Source organism: Nyctibius grandis, chromosome 1, assembly GCF_013368605.1.
Source record: "Nyctibius grandis isolate bNycGra1 chromosome 1, bNycGra1.pri, whole genome shotgun sequence".
NCBI lineage: Eukaryota > Metazoa > Chordata > Aves > Nyctibiiformes > Nyctibiidae > Nyctibius > Nyctibius grandis.
In genome coordinates, this window is record NC_090658.1 from 106046923 (window position 1) to 106062666 (window position 15744).

The 15744-nt window shown below is 38.0% G+C and overlaps 1 protein-coding gene across 2 annotated transcripts in view; it reads right to left on the minus strand.

Moving 5' to 3' along the window:
• The window catches only part of AGPAT5 (1-acylglycerol-3-phosphate O-acyltransferase 5), a 57479-nt gene that overhangs the window by 7310 nt on the left and 34425 nt on the right, over positions 1-15744 (minus strand). For both annotated transcript variants that reach the window (XM_068414056.1, XM_068414064.1), the window contains exon 6: positions 10885-11046. In XM_068414056.1, the coding sequence (XP_068270157.1) occupies positions 10885-11046 (162 nt within the window). The remainder of the gene's footprint in view (positions 1-10884; positions 11047-15744) is intronic.

Consider the following 15744-nt stretch of genomic DNA (forward strand, 5'->3'; position numbering starts at 1 on the left):
ACAGCTGGATTTTATCATGACAACCTCTAAAGGTTTGTGGTGGTCCCATGACCCTTAATTTCACATTAGCTTAACTCCCAAAAGGCTTATGTAATTAAGCTAAGAAACAAAATCTTATTGAAGCAATTTATTATGTGCAAATTACATCCAACTTCAGGGACACCAGCCCTTAAGGCCAACATCTGACAGGCTTTTCAGATCCTTAAACTTTCCAGAATTTGTTATAATAACAGCGGGAACAAGCAAGCCTGAACTTTCCTTCAAAAGACAAAATGTAAGTGCAAATCATGTGTTATAATCAAACATTGTATTGGGGAAAGTGTTAAGTCAATCAAGAACCGAGTATGATTTGGGTAAAATGAACGCTAACAACTTGTGTGGGAGCCAAGTGGACTGACTTGTGTGTGGGAGAATTTCCTAATAAAACTTTCTGTCTGGCTAAATAACAGATACAAGTGTAGAATGTTTATAATGCTTTTAGTGACCAACCACAGCAGAAGGAACGAATTGAAAATAATAAATTCTACCTGTTTTCAACTCCTCACCATCAAAAGTCAATTAATTCTGTTCTGAATTATCAGCATTACCTGGGAAAATGAGGGAAGGAGAGAAGGTCCGAAGCACAGACATACCTGTAACTGAGAAGGGACACACAAATGGCCTCAGACCACCTTCCCCTTAATGCTCCCACAGAAGTTAATTCCACCACTCCAAATTATTTGCCTTGCCCCTTAAGAAAGTTGTGACAGTGGCGTTACACTTAAACAGATATTCCAGTTTCCAGTTACCAATGAAGTCTATTTTTATATGCACTTTAAATATGACAGCAATAAAGTAGCTCAGATTTCAACCTTCTACATCAGCTCTTTTAATGCAACGTAATTATTGCCAAAGTCCTTCAAAATTAAGAAAGGACAAACTGAAGCCTGACATAGTCATGTCCACTTAAAGAGCCCTCAATTCTCTCCTGTTTTAACAGATTTCAGTAATGTTTGTGATAAATTCAAAGTGATATCACAGGAAGCTGAAATCTGAATATCGTGTATCTATTCTAAGTAACTAGTATTTCAAACATGTAAGAGTATGTCACTTCAGTAACAGAACATTGCATGTTGTGGTGCGTATAGTTTAATAGCAAAGACATTCCTCTCTGAACTGTAGATGCTTTCTCCACTTTTAAAATTTTCATTAGTCTGGACTTAAGTGTTCAGCTACCAAAGCAGTTCATAAACTATCTCTTCCTCAATGAAAGAAATCCCATCTCTCCACATTCATTTACTTTGTGCACCAACTTAACAATCAGTTGGCAAAACAAACATAACTTTAAAGTGCTGCGTTGTTTTTCAGCTTCACACTTTCCATCACCTCAGGTTGAGCTGACAGGAAACTATTTCATGGCTTGCTCTAACAAAATAAAGCAGTGGTACAGCAAAGCAGCACTAGATGAGAAAGCAAACATCCAGGGTACAGTGAAGGTTGCTTAGATGGGTTAACCTGGGGAGCAGCGGAGGAGCAGGCAGCACCTGTACCTGCTGGTACTGCTGATGTAGGGAAGCACAGAGGGGATGTTCTGCAGGCTAAATTCAAGCTTGCAGCCAGGAGACAAGCATGGGACGTGAGGAACAGCACTCTCAGTAGTACTGCCAATCCTCTGTGCGAGGCCTGAGATGCACACAGAGATCAGAGCCTCCAAGCATCCCCGAGGGACACAGCACAGGGAGTAAGCACCTTAGGAGCTGGGGGACCTTTTGAGACGAGAGAAATGGGATGCAACTGAATCATTATTAAGGTGCTGGCAATGAAAACTGAAAAGGTCTGAGACAGCATTTCAAGTAGCAGTTGGGGAAAGTGAAAGGTCAGGAGAAGCAACCTGTTCAGACTGACATAATGTGTGAGGTGGATGTGGTAAGTGTGAGGGCAAAATTCAGAAGTGCCTCTGTACCAACATGAGAAGCCTAAATATGAAGACAGGAGAACATGAATTATTGACACCAAAAGATTACCCTGTAAGGCAGGTATCCCGGTGACCGTGAAGGAGCGTGCAACGTTACGAGGCTAGCAGATTTATAGGAATGACAGTAGGATGTACAGGTGAGGGACTGGTAGTGCGCATGAAGGATTCTATAAAGTATAATAGCTTTATATAATAAGGAGACAGAAGCACAATCAAATCCTTGTGCATGGAAATCCCAACCTCTAATAAAATATATATTTGATAAATATATTAAATTACTTCCTGGTAAGTTTGATAATAGTGATCAGGAATTGTGAAGCCAGACTGAGAGCTACACGTTCAGGACTGGTAGCAGGAGTGTGAGATTCCAGCTACCTTTATTGAACTGCATCAATGCTTCCATCAGGATGGGGTGGCGGGGGGAGGAGAGGAAAAATAAAGATTGTTTTGTGGAACAACTAGTTGCAAAATCCACAAAGATGCCATTCCTGATGTGGTCTTGAGTGGTGCACAGCGTTAGTGGGAATTGCTCTGCAACCACAATACAATTAATTTCAGCATTGTAGAGAAAGAGTCTACAGCACACAAATGCACAATTAAAGGAACTATGGAATGGGGGTAAAAGAAAAATGGGAAAGTACCAAAACACCTTAAAAGAAAACAGTCCAAAAGGAGGCAGCCTAGAGGCCGCTAAAAAAAAACCCTAAATACCAAACCCCAGAATAACTTGTATTACAAACCCATATAAAAGACGTGTAACACCGCAAAAGAAAGAAGTTTGGATGGGTCTGAAACCCACCTGTTTCATGGGAAAATTAAGGAGGCTACCACTATATTCCTACCTTCTCCTCTTTGAGGAACGGAAAGCTTGTCCAAATAAGGAAAAGCCACAAAACCGCTCATGCCAAATGTAAACATAAAATTAAGACGACTAAAAAGGAACTTGAAAAATGCAAAAGATGCTCTAACAATTCTAACTTTTTTGAATATATCAAAAGCAGTGAACCAGCTAAGGCACCGGTGGGACTGCTGGATGACAAAGGTGTGAAGAGCAGTACTCATGGTAGAGTGTAAGCCCATGCAAGAGAAGCTCAAATATTTGTTTGCACTATTCTTTCTTGCTGAAAATGTTTGATTCCTGCACCCATTACATTCTTTCTACCAGATCGCTCAAAGGAACTAGATCAATAAGTAAACAGACAGAAAGTATTAGACTAAATAAACAAGTCAGACGTCAGGAAGTCACCAAGACCAGACAGCATTCATCCAAAAGCTCTCAAATGTGGAATTTAAAAACAAAGATGTGTAACCTATCATCACAAACAGCCATTGTGCCAGAAAAACAGGGAGTTTCCCTTCTACAAATGAGGGTTTTAGAGATGATGCTGGGAAATACAAACCAAAGAGTCTTACATCCCTGGGTAAGATAGCAGGGTCTATAATAAGATCACTAAGTACAGAGATAATCACAGTCTGTTGGAAAAGAGTTGGCATGCATTCTGTAAAGGGAAATCCTGTCTCACCAATTTGCTGGATTTCTACAACAGCGTCAAGGACCAGGCGGATAAAGGGGATTCACTGGATGTGATATATATGAATTTTCATAAAGCCTCTGACAGGGTTCCACACTGAAGGCTATTAAAGAAATTAAGCTGCCATGGGATTAGAGGAGATGATGTTTTATAGACTGAAAGCTGCTTAAAGGAAAGGAAGCAAATGGAAGGACTTAATGGTCACTTTTCAGGATGGAAAAGACCCAGCAATTGAGGTCCTTCAGGGACTGATGGTTTTATTCTGTGTCTGACTGATGAGCTGAAGAAGGGAGCAAACAGTGAACCCTCCAGAAGATCCCAAGCTCTTTTGGGTAGCCAGACACTGGCTGAACTCCAAAAAGACCTCAAAGCTGAGCAAACAAAGTGAAAATGTGGCAGCTGAGCGTCAGTGTAAACAAACATGGGAAAAAATAATGGAAACCCTGATTACATGATGCTTAACTTGGAATTGGTGGTTACAGATGGGGAGTCACTGGCCCTTCTCTGAAACCATCCTCTCAATTGTGCAGCAGCAGCCCCAAATTCTGGGTGGCATCAGCAAGGACATTGAGAACAGGGCAAAGTGAGTCACTTTTCAGATACATAAAAAGATTGTGAATCCACATTTTAAATACCTTGTGCAGTTCTGGTCTCTGTGTCTCAAGGAGGATGTAGTGGACTCAGAGAAGGCCACAGAAAAGGCCAACTAAAACATTTAAGAAGAAAAAGCACCTGCATTACAAACAAAGAGATATCAAAAAAGCCAAATTTTCAGTTTGGAGAACAGAAGAAGAGGGAAAGATATGACAGCTTAAAAAAAATAATAAAAAAAAACTCTGAAGATGGTAGGTAAGAGCTATAGCTCAACAAATCCGGCAAATTCAAGGGTAAATAATCACATAACTACCTTCCTAAAGATGCCCAGATCTAAAGAATCTTTTAAAATTGTTATTAGAAAATGGTACATATAGTCTTCTACACTGGTATTAGCACTGGAGAGCAGCAGAGTGTCATGGTAAGCTGTCTTGCTGCAACAAGATGGTATTTGATGAATACCCATAGTACGTGCACATTGTAGTTCACTGAAACAATCTTCAAGTGGCTTTAATCTGTTATTGTAACAGATGCATTCTGGCCTTTATACTGCTCTATAACCATTTCTGAACATTGTATGTTGGCCAAGTTAGCAGGAGGTTTCCTACAAAAGCATAACAGTTTTGATCAACAGGCTACCAGCAACAGAACCTGGATCAGGTTAGGTCTGTGGATCACATCTGAAACATCTCCCACTGCTGGTAACTGAAGAGGAGCAAATTTAGGAGATACCTGTGTCTTCCCCGGAACATTTTTAAAGTTTTAAAGTAGAACAAAAAGTTGAACTATGCAATTCAAAAAAAAAAGCAAGAAAAGATACAAGGATTGGACCCATTCAAAACAATGCTCTCTCTAGCAAATAAACAGGATCTGTTAGGAACTATGCCAGTACTGCTAGTATTGATGTTTTGCCTTTCCTTCAGACAGTCTGTTTTGATAAACAGAGAACAGTACCACAAACAGAGTAGAAGAAAAGGACTCTGATGCACAAAAAAAGCAAAAATAAACACAGGCTCTCAAAGCAGCAACATATTTCTGGCCAAACCTGACAGTGTGAAGAAATTAAAAGTTGTTTTTGTTATCCTCAGGGTTTAGATACACTTTTGCATAAAGATCAGAAGTTCCTCGAGCTGTTGTACATAAATGCTGCCTGGGGAGCGGAATGCTTCCTCTCACATGTGCATGAGGCCCAGGGTGCAGGGTAATTTTTTGAATCTCCAGTGTAAATACTTTCAAAATCTTTGTGTAGCAGATGTTTTCTGATGGCTATGTGCTTTCTGATCACAAATTCCCAAAGAGAAGCTACAGATACCTACTTTCAGTAGCAGCTGCTTGAGAATAACTGAGATACACAAGGTCCTAGTTTACAATCAGAGGAACACACCCTCTGGGCTCGAAGGGATGCTGAAGGGGGTTATTGCCCCCATGGAAGGGGTGTTGTTAACAAAGCACCCACAGGTGTTTGTGATGTGGGAAAAGGAAGAATCATTTATGCTTGCCTTATTCTTACACTCCTCCTTAGGCATCCAAGTTTGGTTGTTGGTGGAGACAAGAAACTGGGCTACTGGGACTCCAAACAGAGTCATCTTTATGTCCTTGTTTTGAGACAGGTAAAGAAACAGAGGTGCTACTCATGGTCAGACTGACCTTCATTTTCTCTGATTTTTGGAGTCCTGTGAAGATCTACAGCAAGGCCTGCATACATTTCCATAAACTGATGCTGCTCTTCAGTGAAATGTCATTATTTTCGAGCAGAAGTAAAATGTTTAATTATTACAGTATGAAAATACTTTGTGTTTACTCGGACTGTCCTTATCTGCAGAATATTGATGCATATGTCCACATCTGTGTTCAAAGTGCCATTTCAAATAAGTCATCCACAAATTAACAGATGGGCTTTTCATGTTACTCACACTACTTTTAATAGGAAATTACAGGGGTTCTAAAATGACAGATCTAGTCCTATGGAGGACAAGTGAAAATGCATTCAGTTTAAAACTGAATGATAGTTTACTTACTTTGTGATATCTGGTGAATCATGTTATTAAAAAAGTTGTATTTTAATATTTTAAACAAAATAAAACCAGGGTTTTCCTTTAAAGGAAAAATGTATGATATAATATCACAGAACTATGTTGCCAATTAGTGTTGTTATCAAAATTCCTCCAAATATTTCAATAGAAAATGTACATTTTGAAATATGAAAGATAGTTACTTAAATTTTGCTTGAACAGATGCAGAATGACAAGTTCTTGACGTGAGATTTACTGTGTATGTTAAAAAGCCATCCCACACTTGATGCAAATTTCACCAATGCCAATGTCCAGCCTCAGTTCTAATCTACATCCTTTCTTTGTTTGCTCTAAAATAATTGCCATTTACTTTTTAATATTCTTTCATGCAATAAGAACATGACAACTAGCAGAGATCTGAACAGATTATTAGTCATTTCATCACTATAAATCTTACTTATAGACTGTTTTACATTCCTGTTACTGTTTATCAGTTTATTCATTTATTTTTTTAATTCTTTCAACATATCTATAAGCACGTGCTTGTTATCGTTCTTTGGGCCTTGAAAGACAATGGATGTGATCAAATTTGGCCACAGTCCAGATCAAGACTGGTTTCTATTGCTCCAGTTTATTTTCTATTGTCCTGTACTTCACTGTCTAACTGGGTCCTAACAGAAGTGCAAGCATTTGGTAAAGTGTAGTTTCCCCTAGGGAAGCTGGGCCAGTCTGACCTCCTCAAATTATACCGATCAAAGTGATGTACAGATTTTCAGAAATGCACACATACACATGCTTTCAAAGTGTTTGTTCTGGAATTGATATACAGCAGAGTCAATGATTCTCAGGAATGCCTCTGATTTCTTTAAGACAGAGTCTACACGTACTTGCTATTTTTATTCAGTGTTTATCATTGTCACATGCTGCTATTTCACACACTCATCTACAATGGCCAGATAAATACCATCTGGTTAAAGCCTTCAGGCAGAATAATAAAGACGTAGATGTGTACATAATGGTATTTCAGGTGCAATAATGACACCAGTTCCCATGTCCCACAAGACCTGCCCCTTAACACCAGGCAAAGCTGGATGTGAACACTTAGGATACTCATTCAGAAGGGGGAAAACTAGGTTCTCATTCTTTCTTTCCAAGCTTATTTCTACTTTTTACTTAATGACAGTGTAGTAAAACAATACCAAGCAATCCAACACAAGAGTTTCTCTCCTCCTCCTTTTCCCTTCTAAATGGTTCTTCCAGAATTTAGTACCTGAGATGCACTTCAGCTGTGCCGCAGTGCCCATACCATTATTTGCATCTTATTCTAATGATCACAAATAAATACTGTCTAGCATCATGATCCTCCCTAAGCAGGACCATCACATTCTGTCATTAATGATCTGGACAAACCATCTCCAGTAGTAAAAGGGGAGAAATCTCTGAGAAATTGCTATTCTTTGGAAAGTCTGCCATGTGCAGGACAAGCTTCCACTGGAAACGTACCAAGATCCAAACTTGTTGGAATGAAAAGGAATGAATAATGAATAAATGGTAGGAAAAAAATTGCATCCTTTGGTCACAACTGGATATGAAGAAATAGCAACAGCGGAAAGCAATATCCCTATCTAAAGCTAGTATAATCTTAGGTTCTGTCTAAGCCTAATCAAATTTGATGTCTTCTAAAACAAACAACTTGCAGCTGGAAAGTGCCAACAAAACATTAAAATGCATAAATAGTGACAAAAAGTTCAACACATTTGAAAGGATATACTATAAGAATTTGCCTGCTCTAAAAAGGTACAATGTTATCAGGTGTGCCTGGCATACACTGTTCTTCTCAAAGCACCAATGCAGAAAGGATGGTGAATGTCTATTTTCCAGTTGCTACCATACTATACTTTGTTTTCATCCTGTTGAGCAAGTCAACATTATGAGATTTAAGCTTGCTGGACTGAAAAAAAAAACCCCAATTTTGCTAATAAAAGCTATTTACACTAAGAGTTCTATATTACAAAATTTAAAATGCAATTAATTTCTTCAGAATTTTTTTCCCATTTACAGTTTACTAACACAATTTCTCAGATAAAGCATGGTAGTACTACCCACAGTCACTAAAATGTTCCTTTTAACCTGCGCTGTTTACTACTGGAGACAGCAGTCAAGAGCTGATCACATCCCTGGGTAAGTATGGCTTTTCCACAAGTGGGACAGGCTCTTCTGAGGAACTGCGATTTATAGAACTGAAAGTAAAATGCATTTCAAGAAACATTATATCTGTGTGGAATTCAGATTTCATTCACATGGGAAATGTCATACTATGGGAAACACAGTCCTCAAGTAAAGTTGTGTTTATCAGAAGTTTGTTTTCCATGCAATAAATTTCAATCAGAGTTGCTAGATTGAAAAAGACATGTCAACCTTATCTTTTAAAAATGACCAAGATTTCACTGCCATTTTATTCCGATGAGAATGAAACACAAAATTCTCATTCAGCACTGACACAAATACAAAATGTTCAAATGAAATGCACACATGAAAAAGGCATTTTATAACTCATTTTAGTACTGTAAAAGAGCAATAATGCTAAAAAATCTCAAATGCATTACATGTAATTCAATTCTTGTTAATATTCCTGAACAGACCAATTGTTGGATTTCTGTATAACAAATAGTGAAATGATCCTGACCTCCTGAACAGAAATTGTTTTTCTTCCACTTTGCGTCTGGAGGGCCTAAAAGAATGACAACTATGTTCCACACTGTAATTTATAAAGTGTCCTTAATCTACATAATTTATATTATATGGAATACATGTGACTGCCACAATAGCGTGGAATGCCCTGGATGGACATTTCATTTATCTGCTCTGTAATGGGTAACAACCAGTTGGCTGCACTTCTTTCTGCTTTACGCCTTTACGTTTAGCCAAGGCTGAGACAGTAATTACTCCAGCCGTAACGCTATGGGTGGCTGAAGGATACGCCTGGACTGCCTCCTGTGGAGTCTCCAAAAGGCTGGGTGCGGAGTAGCCACCCCAAACCATCTGGTCACCACTTGACACCGGACATAAGAAACAGCCAACAGGGAAATTCAGTTCGTTGGATCCCTTTCCATAATTATATCATGCTTCATGCAAACTGGAAGGTTCAATAGGTGAAGAGGTCTTATAAGGAATTTGAACGTTTGCCATCTTATCATTAGGTAATGACATTTTAATAGTTTAATTAACCATCAGGCAGTGAGAAATCCAGCATGAGAATGGTTGAAACTGCTTAACAATTAAGTCACAAAACAAGATATGCTGCAGGGAAGGGGAAACGAACCTATTTGTTTTGAAGGGGGTCTTGAAAAGGGTTGGGTGACAGGACAAGAAGGAGGCTGCCAGTCTTCAAGGTAGTCTATAAGAGGGTCATAAGGTATTTAAAAAAACCCTCAAAACTTTAAATCACAAAAATCTGTAAAATCAATTCAAAAGGAAATTATAACTAAAAAATGTTAAATTATAAAATGTGCTTTTGATATTTAGCCACAAAAAATTCCTGTTGGGAACAAAACATGCATAAAATAAAACCATCCTAAGACCTTACAGTACAACGTAAGTGTTAATACAAGCTATTAACAGTTTTGTTGCTCACCTATCCAGAAAAATTTTAAATAGGGTGAAAGTGTAAAAATAGGCAATTCCAGAACTTCTAAGCAACTAACACCTGCGAGGAGTTCATGCAAACTTCACACCACCTCAAGGAGTTACACCCAATAATGAAGTGACATGGAAACAGCCTCACTATGAACTATTTTTAGCAGCAGAAGGAACAAGTCCCAGTGCCACAGTGACATGGGCCAGCCAAGGAGCAGGGAGTTAGCTAAGAAGTTCCCTGCAGGTCCCTCACCCAACACTGATCCCTTGCCCAAAAGTCTGAACAGCTCTGTGGAACTACTGTGGCTTTTTGTCCCCCTTGGTATCAGTCGTGCAAAATACTCAGAAGTACCAATTTGAGACAACTAGCAACAGACAGTTGTGCACAGATACAGCTGAGTAACACATCCACTACAACTGGAAAGAAAAAATGACGTCTGCCCCTCCATTGATTGTGCAGATAAATTAATTACATAAAAAAAAAAATCCACCACCAAGCACAATCAAACCAGCAAACCCTGAAGCTCTCTGTCCCACAGTTTCCCCCAACAAAAAATCCCAGAACTTACTTTTTGGTTAGATTACTCAAAGAACAGGCAATGGATTTACCCCATTCTCTTAAGGCGTTGTAGGTGGTTTAAAATGCTACAGCAAGTAAAGCCCACTTGCATAAAATGCTGCTAAGTGTTTGTAAGGTTACTGGGTATGTGCAGCAATTTGAAAAATTGCCAGTAAAATAAAATTACTACACATTTTCCCTTCAAAATACATGTATGTCAGCAATTACATCACATGTACACATATGTAGCACAGCAGAGGGAGAGAATTTATGATGATGTCAAATCCCAGTGCTAGAAGAAACATGAAGGTAAACGGCACCTGCTGCCTACGACCCCAAGTTCATTTTAACTCCAAAAGCACTTGTATGCAGAATTTGACTACAGAAATATTCTCTGCATGGAATAGGGAAGGGGAGGACAGGAATGTCACAGGTAACTACTGTAAAGCCTAGTCACTGATGAACAATGCCCTATGGCATTGGTGAGATGGCTGAAGCACTGTGGAGATTATCTTCAGGACACCACAAAGCACCTGAAGTTGGTTCTGTATATTACATAGTATATGGCTATAGCATGTCTAATATACCTCAACTCACCTGTCATAGATGGTGCCAGTTTTCTTTGCCCTTTGTGGTCCACAGTACCTTCATAAGCTACAGTCACATCATACACTGCATCCAGATAGTCTTTCATTGTGTCAATGGCTACATGAGTTGCCTTCACGCGTGGTGTTAGCACATGCTTTAATACAGCAAGTCCTAGAGAGGAAAAAAAAATTACAGTGTTTGAAAGTAAACTGGACTACATTCACAAAAGGAACATCATGCCAAGGAACGTCAGCACCTCAACTCAAAATCACAAAGGTTTATCCTTAATCTCAATTCTCAGCTGAGAGAGAGCATGCGTGCATGTGTACACTGCATACGCTCTACTGAGCACATGCACAAGATGAACAGAAATCCTAAAGGATATTAATGACAAAAAGGCTGCTGAGTCCTTTATATAGCTCCTGCTTTAGAAACAGTGAGGGTTTTAATGTGGCTCATAAGCAATGAAACAGCACTTCTCTTTACTGTTTATGTTTGTTCAAATGAGGTAAAAAAAAAAGAGAAAATTAACTAAGAGATACTAAATGCACAGGACATCGCCTCCTGGAATTCTGTATCAGAAACAGATTTGGTAGGTGAGGCATAAGCATTGATAATTTTAAGCACGCCTAATGATCATCTGGCATTTTACTTCCAAAGAACAAGCCAATTTTGTCAACATACTGAATCCTAATACTGCCCCATGGTAACAAAAAGTGGTTGTCTTAAACTACATATGCTTAAACAGGACGCTACATTTCTCCAAAGCTACCATGCTATCAGAAATGTCAATACATTTTGTTATTTTCTGCTATAGATTCTAGCTTTCCCTGCTTTTGCTTCCTTCTCCTAACGGCATATTCAGGGACGTTAGATATGGTTACTCTGAGGGTCCTCACTTCGGGGAAGGACAGGGGAAAGCAGTTAGACTCAAGACAGCTTCAGCCCACTGCAATGACTTGCTGCTACAGAAAATGGGACATTCCACTTTATCCTTGCAGTCATTTCTCTTACTGCTCTTTTCCGCTTGCTCATTCCTGCTGCTAACCTTGTACTGCTCTGGCACCCCCCTCCCACCAGCTGATTCAACTCACCAACCCAGCAGAAAAACGAAGCAGGGAGGGGGAAAATACAGCACCGAGAACCCACAGCAAGGAGGAAATCTTCTGTTTCCCTGCGAATAACCTATTACAAGTGACTTGGCTACTAACAAATCCATAGCCACAGAAATAAACTGTTGTCATTAACCATCCACACCGAGACACAGAGATTGGTACAATAAGGACACAAGAATATCAGGTTTAACAGTACTTCACAAGTCTTAACAACAGTATTTCACATCCATGTTTGCTTCAGCTGACCACTTCCACCTAGAACATACTTAAGAACATAAAAGTACTCTGCACTCAAAAGTATAAACTTTATTCTATTTCCTGAATTTTAACATACAATGACTTTCAAAATGAGAACAAACAAAACCAACCCAAAGCTTTTCATGATCTCAACATAGCTCTTCCACACTTACTTAAAAGTGCTTCTAGGAAAAAAAAGCATATTGTGCAAAAATTTTCACTATTTTGCTATAAGATACGTATCTTTCTCAATGAGAAGTATCAGAATAAAATTGCAATTATTCGTTTCTAGCCTTATTTTTCATTGGCTTACTCTTCAGTCCATTTTTAAAGAACCACCCATTGGTGCTATTGGTTCCTGATAAATGAAGCAGAAATTTTTCTAAAGCAAAGTATTGTGGGTACTGCTTTTGATATCTCTCTGCTTGCAAAATCAATTCAAAAGATATTATGTCCCGATTTTGTACTGAACTTCTGTCCCTTGTTGGGCAAAGCATACTTTGATCTAAAATTATGAAAATATCTACTGAACACTGTAAGATAATGCTAGTTTCTGAACTGCTCTATCATTCTTACAGTTGAAAATTTCAGTATAAATAATTACCTTGATTTCTTAATATTTGCTAAGAATCTCCTTGTCTGAACACAGAGATAAAAGGTGATCTAGCACTCCTTCTGAAGTCATTGTTCTAACCTTTACCGGCAATAGTGATAACTGTCTATGCAAAATGTTATATGGATCATGTAAATATTTTGAAGCATAACATGGTGGTAGTGTTTTCTTAGCTTGTGAACTGTTACATCAAACAGCTAGTTATGTTATGTTTCCAAATGTTTACTCTGTAAATGAAGCACTGAATATTCTAGTGTTGTGTCAGCAATTATATTAGTGTGGACATTCCACTCAACACAACTCTTGTTGATCCAAATTCCCAAACATATTCTAAAAACACTGTCATTCCTTCCCTGCCCAACTCATCTTCCCCTCAACCAAACTATTACTGTGGGGAAGAAAAAAGGGAAAACAGGCTTCAGGGAGAACTGAATCATCTAGACAAATTAATTTAGGTATCTAAGACTACTTGGTGCTGAGTTTTTTGAATCCATTGCAAGTTTTGGTAATGAAGATGGTCAGTGACAATCTGTGAGGTGCAGCTGTACAGTAAGCCCCTCTTACTCCATGTGCTACCAGTGAACTTTTGAAGGTTTAAGTACAGAATGAGTACGCATCTAATTAAAATCAATAAAGAAAGTCCAGAATCCATTATTCAAACACTTCAGTAGATGAAAAACATGCAGCAACAACAGGAGTTCAGCACATCCTTTTGAAGAATCTGTTTTATAAAAAACATTAAGCACATTCTTACAATTACTTGATGATCTTTGCTAAAATCAACATAACAGAATTTAAACCCAAGTAGTTACAGTATAGTTACCTTGGCAAGCTGCCTGCATCCAATTCACAAAACACACTGTGCTTAAACTGTTTTTGATGTTGTGCAATACTAAGTTAGGACTCTCTGTCAAAGTATTTGAGGTCATGAGATTTTATTTTGAATGCCAAAGAAAACAAACTAGATGTCTAATATGTAATACTCTACCTTAAAATGCTATATCTTCTATGTTAGCTAACTTTTAAATGACAAACAGACATTAAAAAAATATGAAAATAATGTGAAAATCTGAATACGGTGAGCAATGGTACTTCGAATATCATCTCTTTACTATAGTAAGATGGAGAATTACTTCAGAAAGTCTGCAAGAAAACTGAATGAAATAAAGTTTTAGTTTGGGAAGTACAAAGGCCCAAATCATTAATGTCTATAGAACTGAATTTTTCATTTAAACACAAAAGAATAAAAATCACCAAACAAAACATCATTTACCTAACCTCTCAGGGTGAAGTTACATATACAATAGCAGAGTACAACTTTGTGGAGAAGATCTCTCTTCCCTTCATCCATGCCAAAAACTCACAGAGCTGTTCAGTGGAGACAGACCACCTACATTTTCAGACCTGGACTCCATTAGTCATATTTGCACCCCTGACATGTGCACACATCACATTTTTAAATGAAAACAATAAAAAAAGCTCTAAATTAAGAATACCCTACGTGTATTACATTTGCATTACCACATCTCATCAACAAGTTATGTGAGCACTGAAAGTGGATGTCAGAACGTTTTTTCCCCTATAAAAACATGTTACTTGACACAAAGACTGAAAGCAGGGTGAAAAACAATTAATGGATTTCAATACCAATTAGATCATTCTTTCCTTACTTTTCCTTTTTTGTGTGTATGCGTGTGCAGGAATATTAGACTGTAAACTTTGCAGTTACCTGGGAGGTCCCAAGTACTTGCCCAAGACTGAGTTCCCATCAGCCTTCTGGAATGCTCCCAGTGATTGAAGCCTTACTTACTGAAACCAGAGTCCAGAGTTAGACTTATAAAATGACATATGGTGGGAGAGCTCACCCATTTGTATGCTAGTATTCCATCGATTTACATAAATAGGACTCAGCTGATGATAGTATTAAAAAATTGCATGCTCTTGTAAAAAGTGTTTTCTGTTACCATGAACTGAAGCACAAGAAATGCAAGTAATCCCCTCAAGAAGAGTACGTAGTAGCTTCTTGCTTTCCTAAACTTAATTTCCTAAGGATGGCTTTTAATAACAGAAATCCTTTCTTCATCCTAATGGCACGTCTCTCAAATGCTACTCAAGGTTACCCCCCCTCTTTTTAAAAATTATATTCTCCTTTCCACACCTCACTGTGCACTTTTACATCAAGCCTGCTTACATGAAAGCGTGTGGAAAAAATATCACCAACAGCAATTTTCTTTAAGAGACAGTTCCAAATAACATTTATGGATATTAAATACTTCAGATTGCTTTAAAATACAATCTAAAATCAATGCCAAGATCTAGAAGGGAAACATTTTCGATTAGCTCAGTTGAAATACCTCTTTTTTACATGACCTGTAAAAGCAATTTTGAGATAAGCATATCCTGCACGTACAAACATCTTAGCAGAAAGCATGATACTAGTCAAGATAAACTTAGCATTAAAAAACATTTACATTTGCAACTTTTCTGCATAAAAACACGCGAGATAATAAATGAATACCTGAAACATTTGCTTGATTACATGACCTTTGTTAGCAATCAAACGTTAATACAAAATTCCATAAATGCCTTTCACCAGGGAAGATTGTTTTGTCTTCATTCAGCAAAAGCAAGACGAGTTAAATTTAACAAGCTTCTTACCCCCTTTGCTTTGACTTTTCAGAGTTAGTAACATTAGGAGTAGGAGGGCTTTGGATTATTCCTATTTATTTTCAAATTTTTAAAATGCCATTTCTTAACATTTGGATAAAACTCATAGTCTACGAAACCTGAGAAATTTGTGGTTGTTTGAAACATAGAGGTCTCACTACTACAAGATGATCAGAAAAAAAAATATATATAGGAAAGATACAAATGGAACAAATTTTATACCAGAAGCTGGTACAA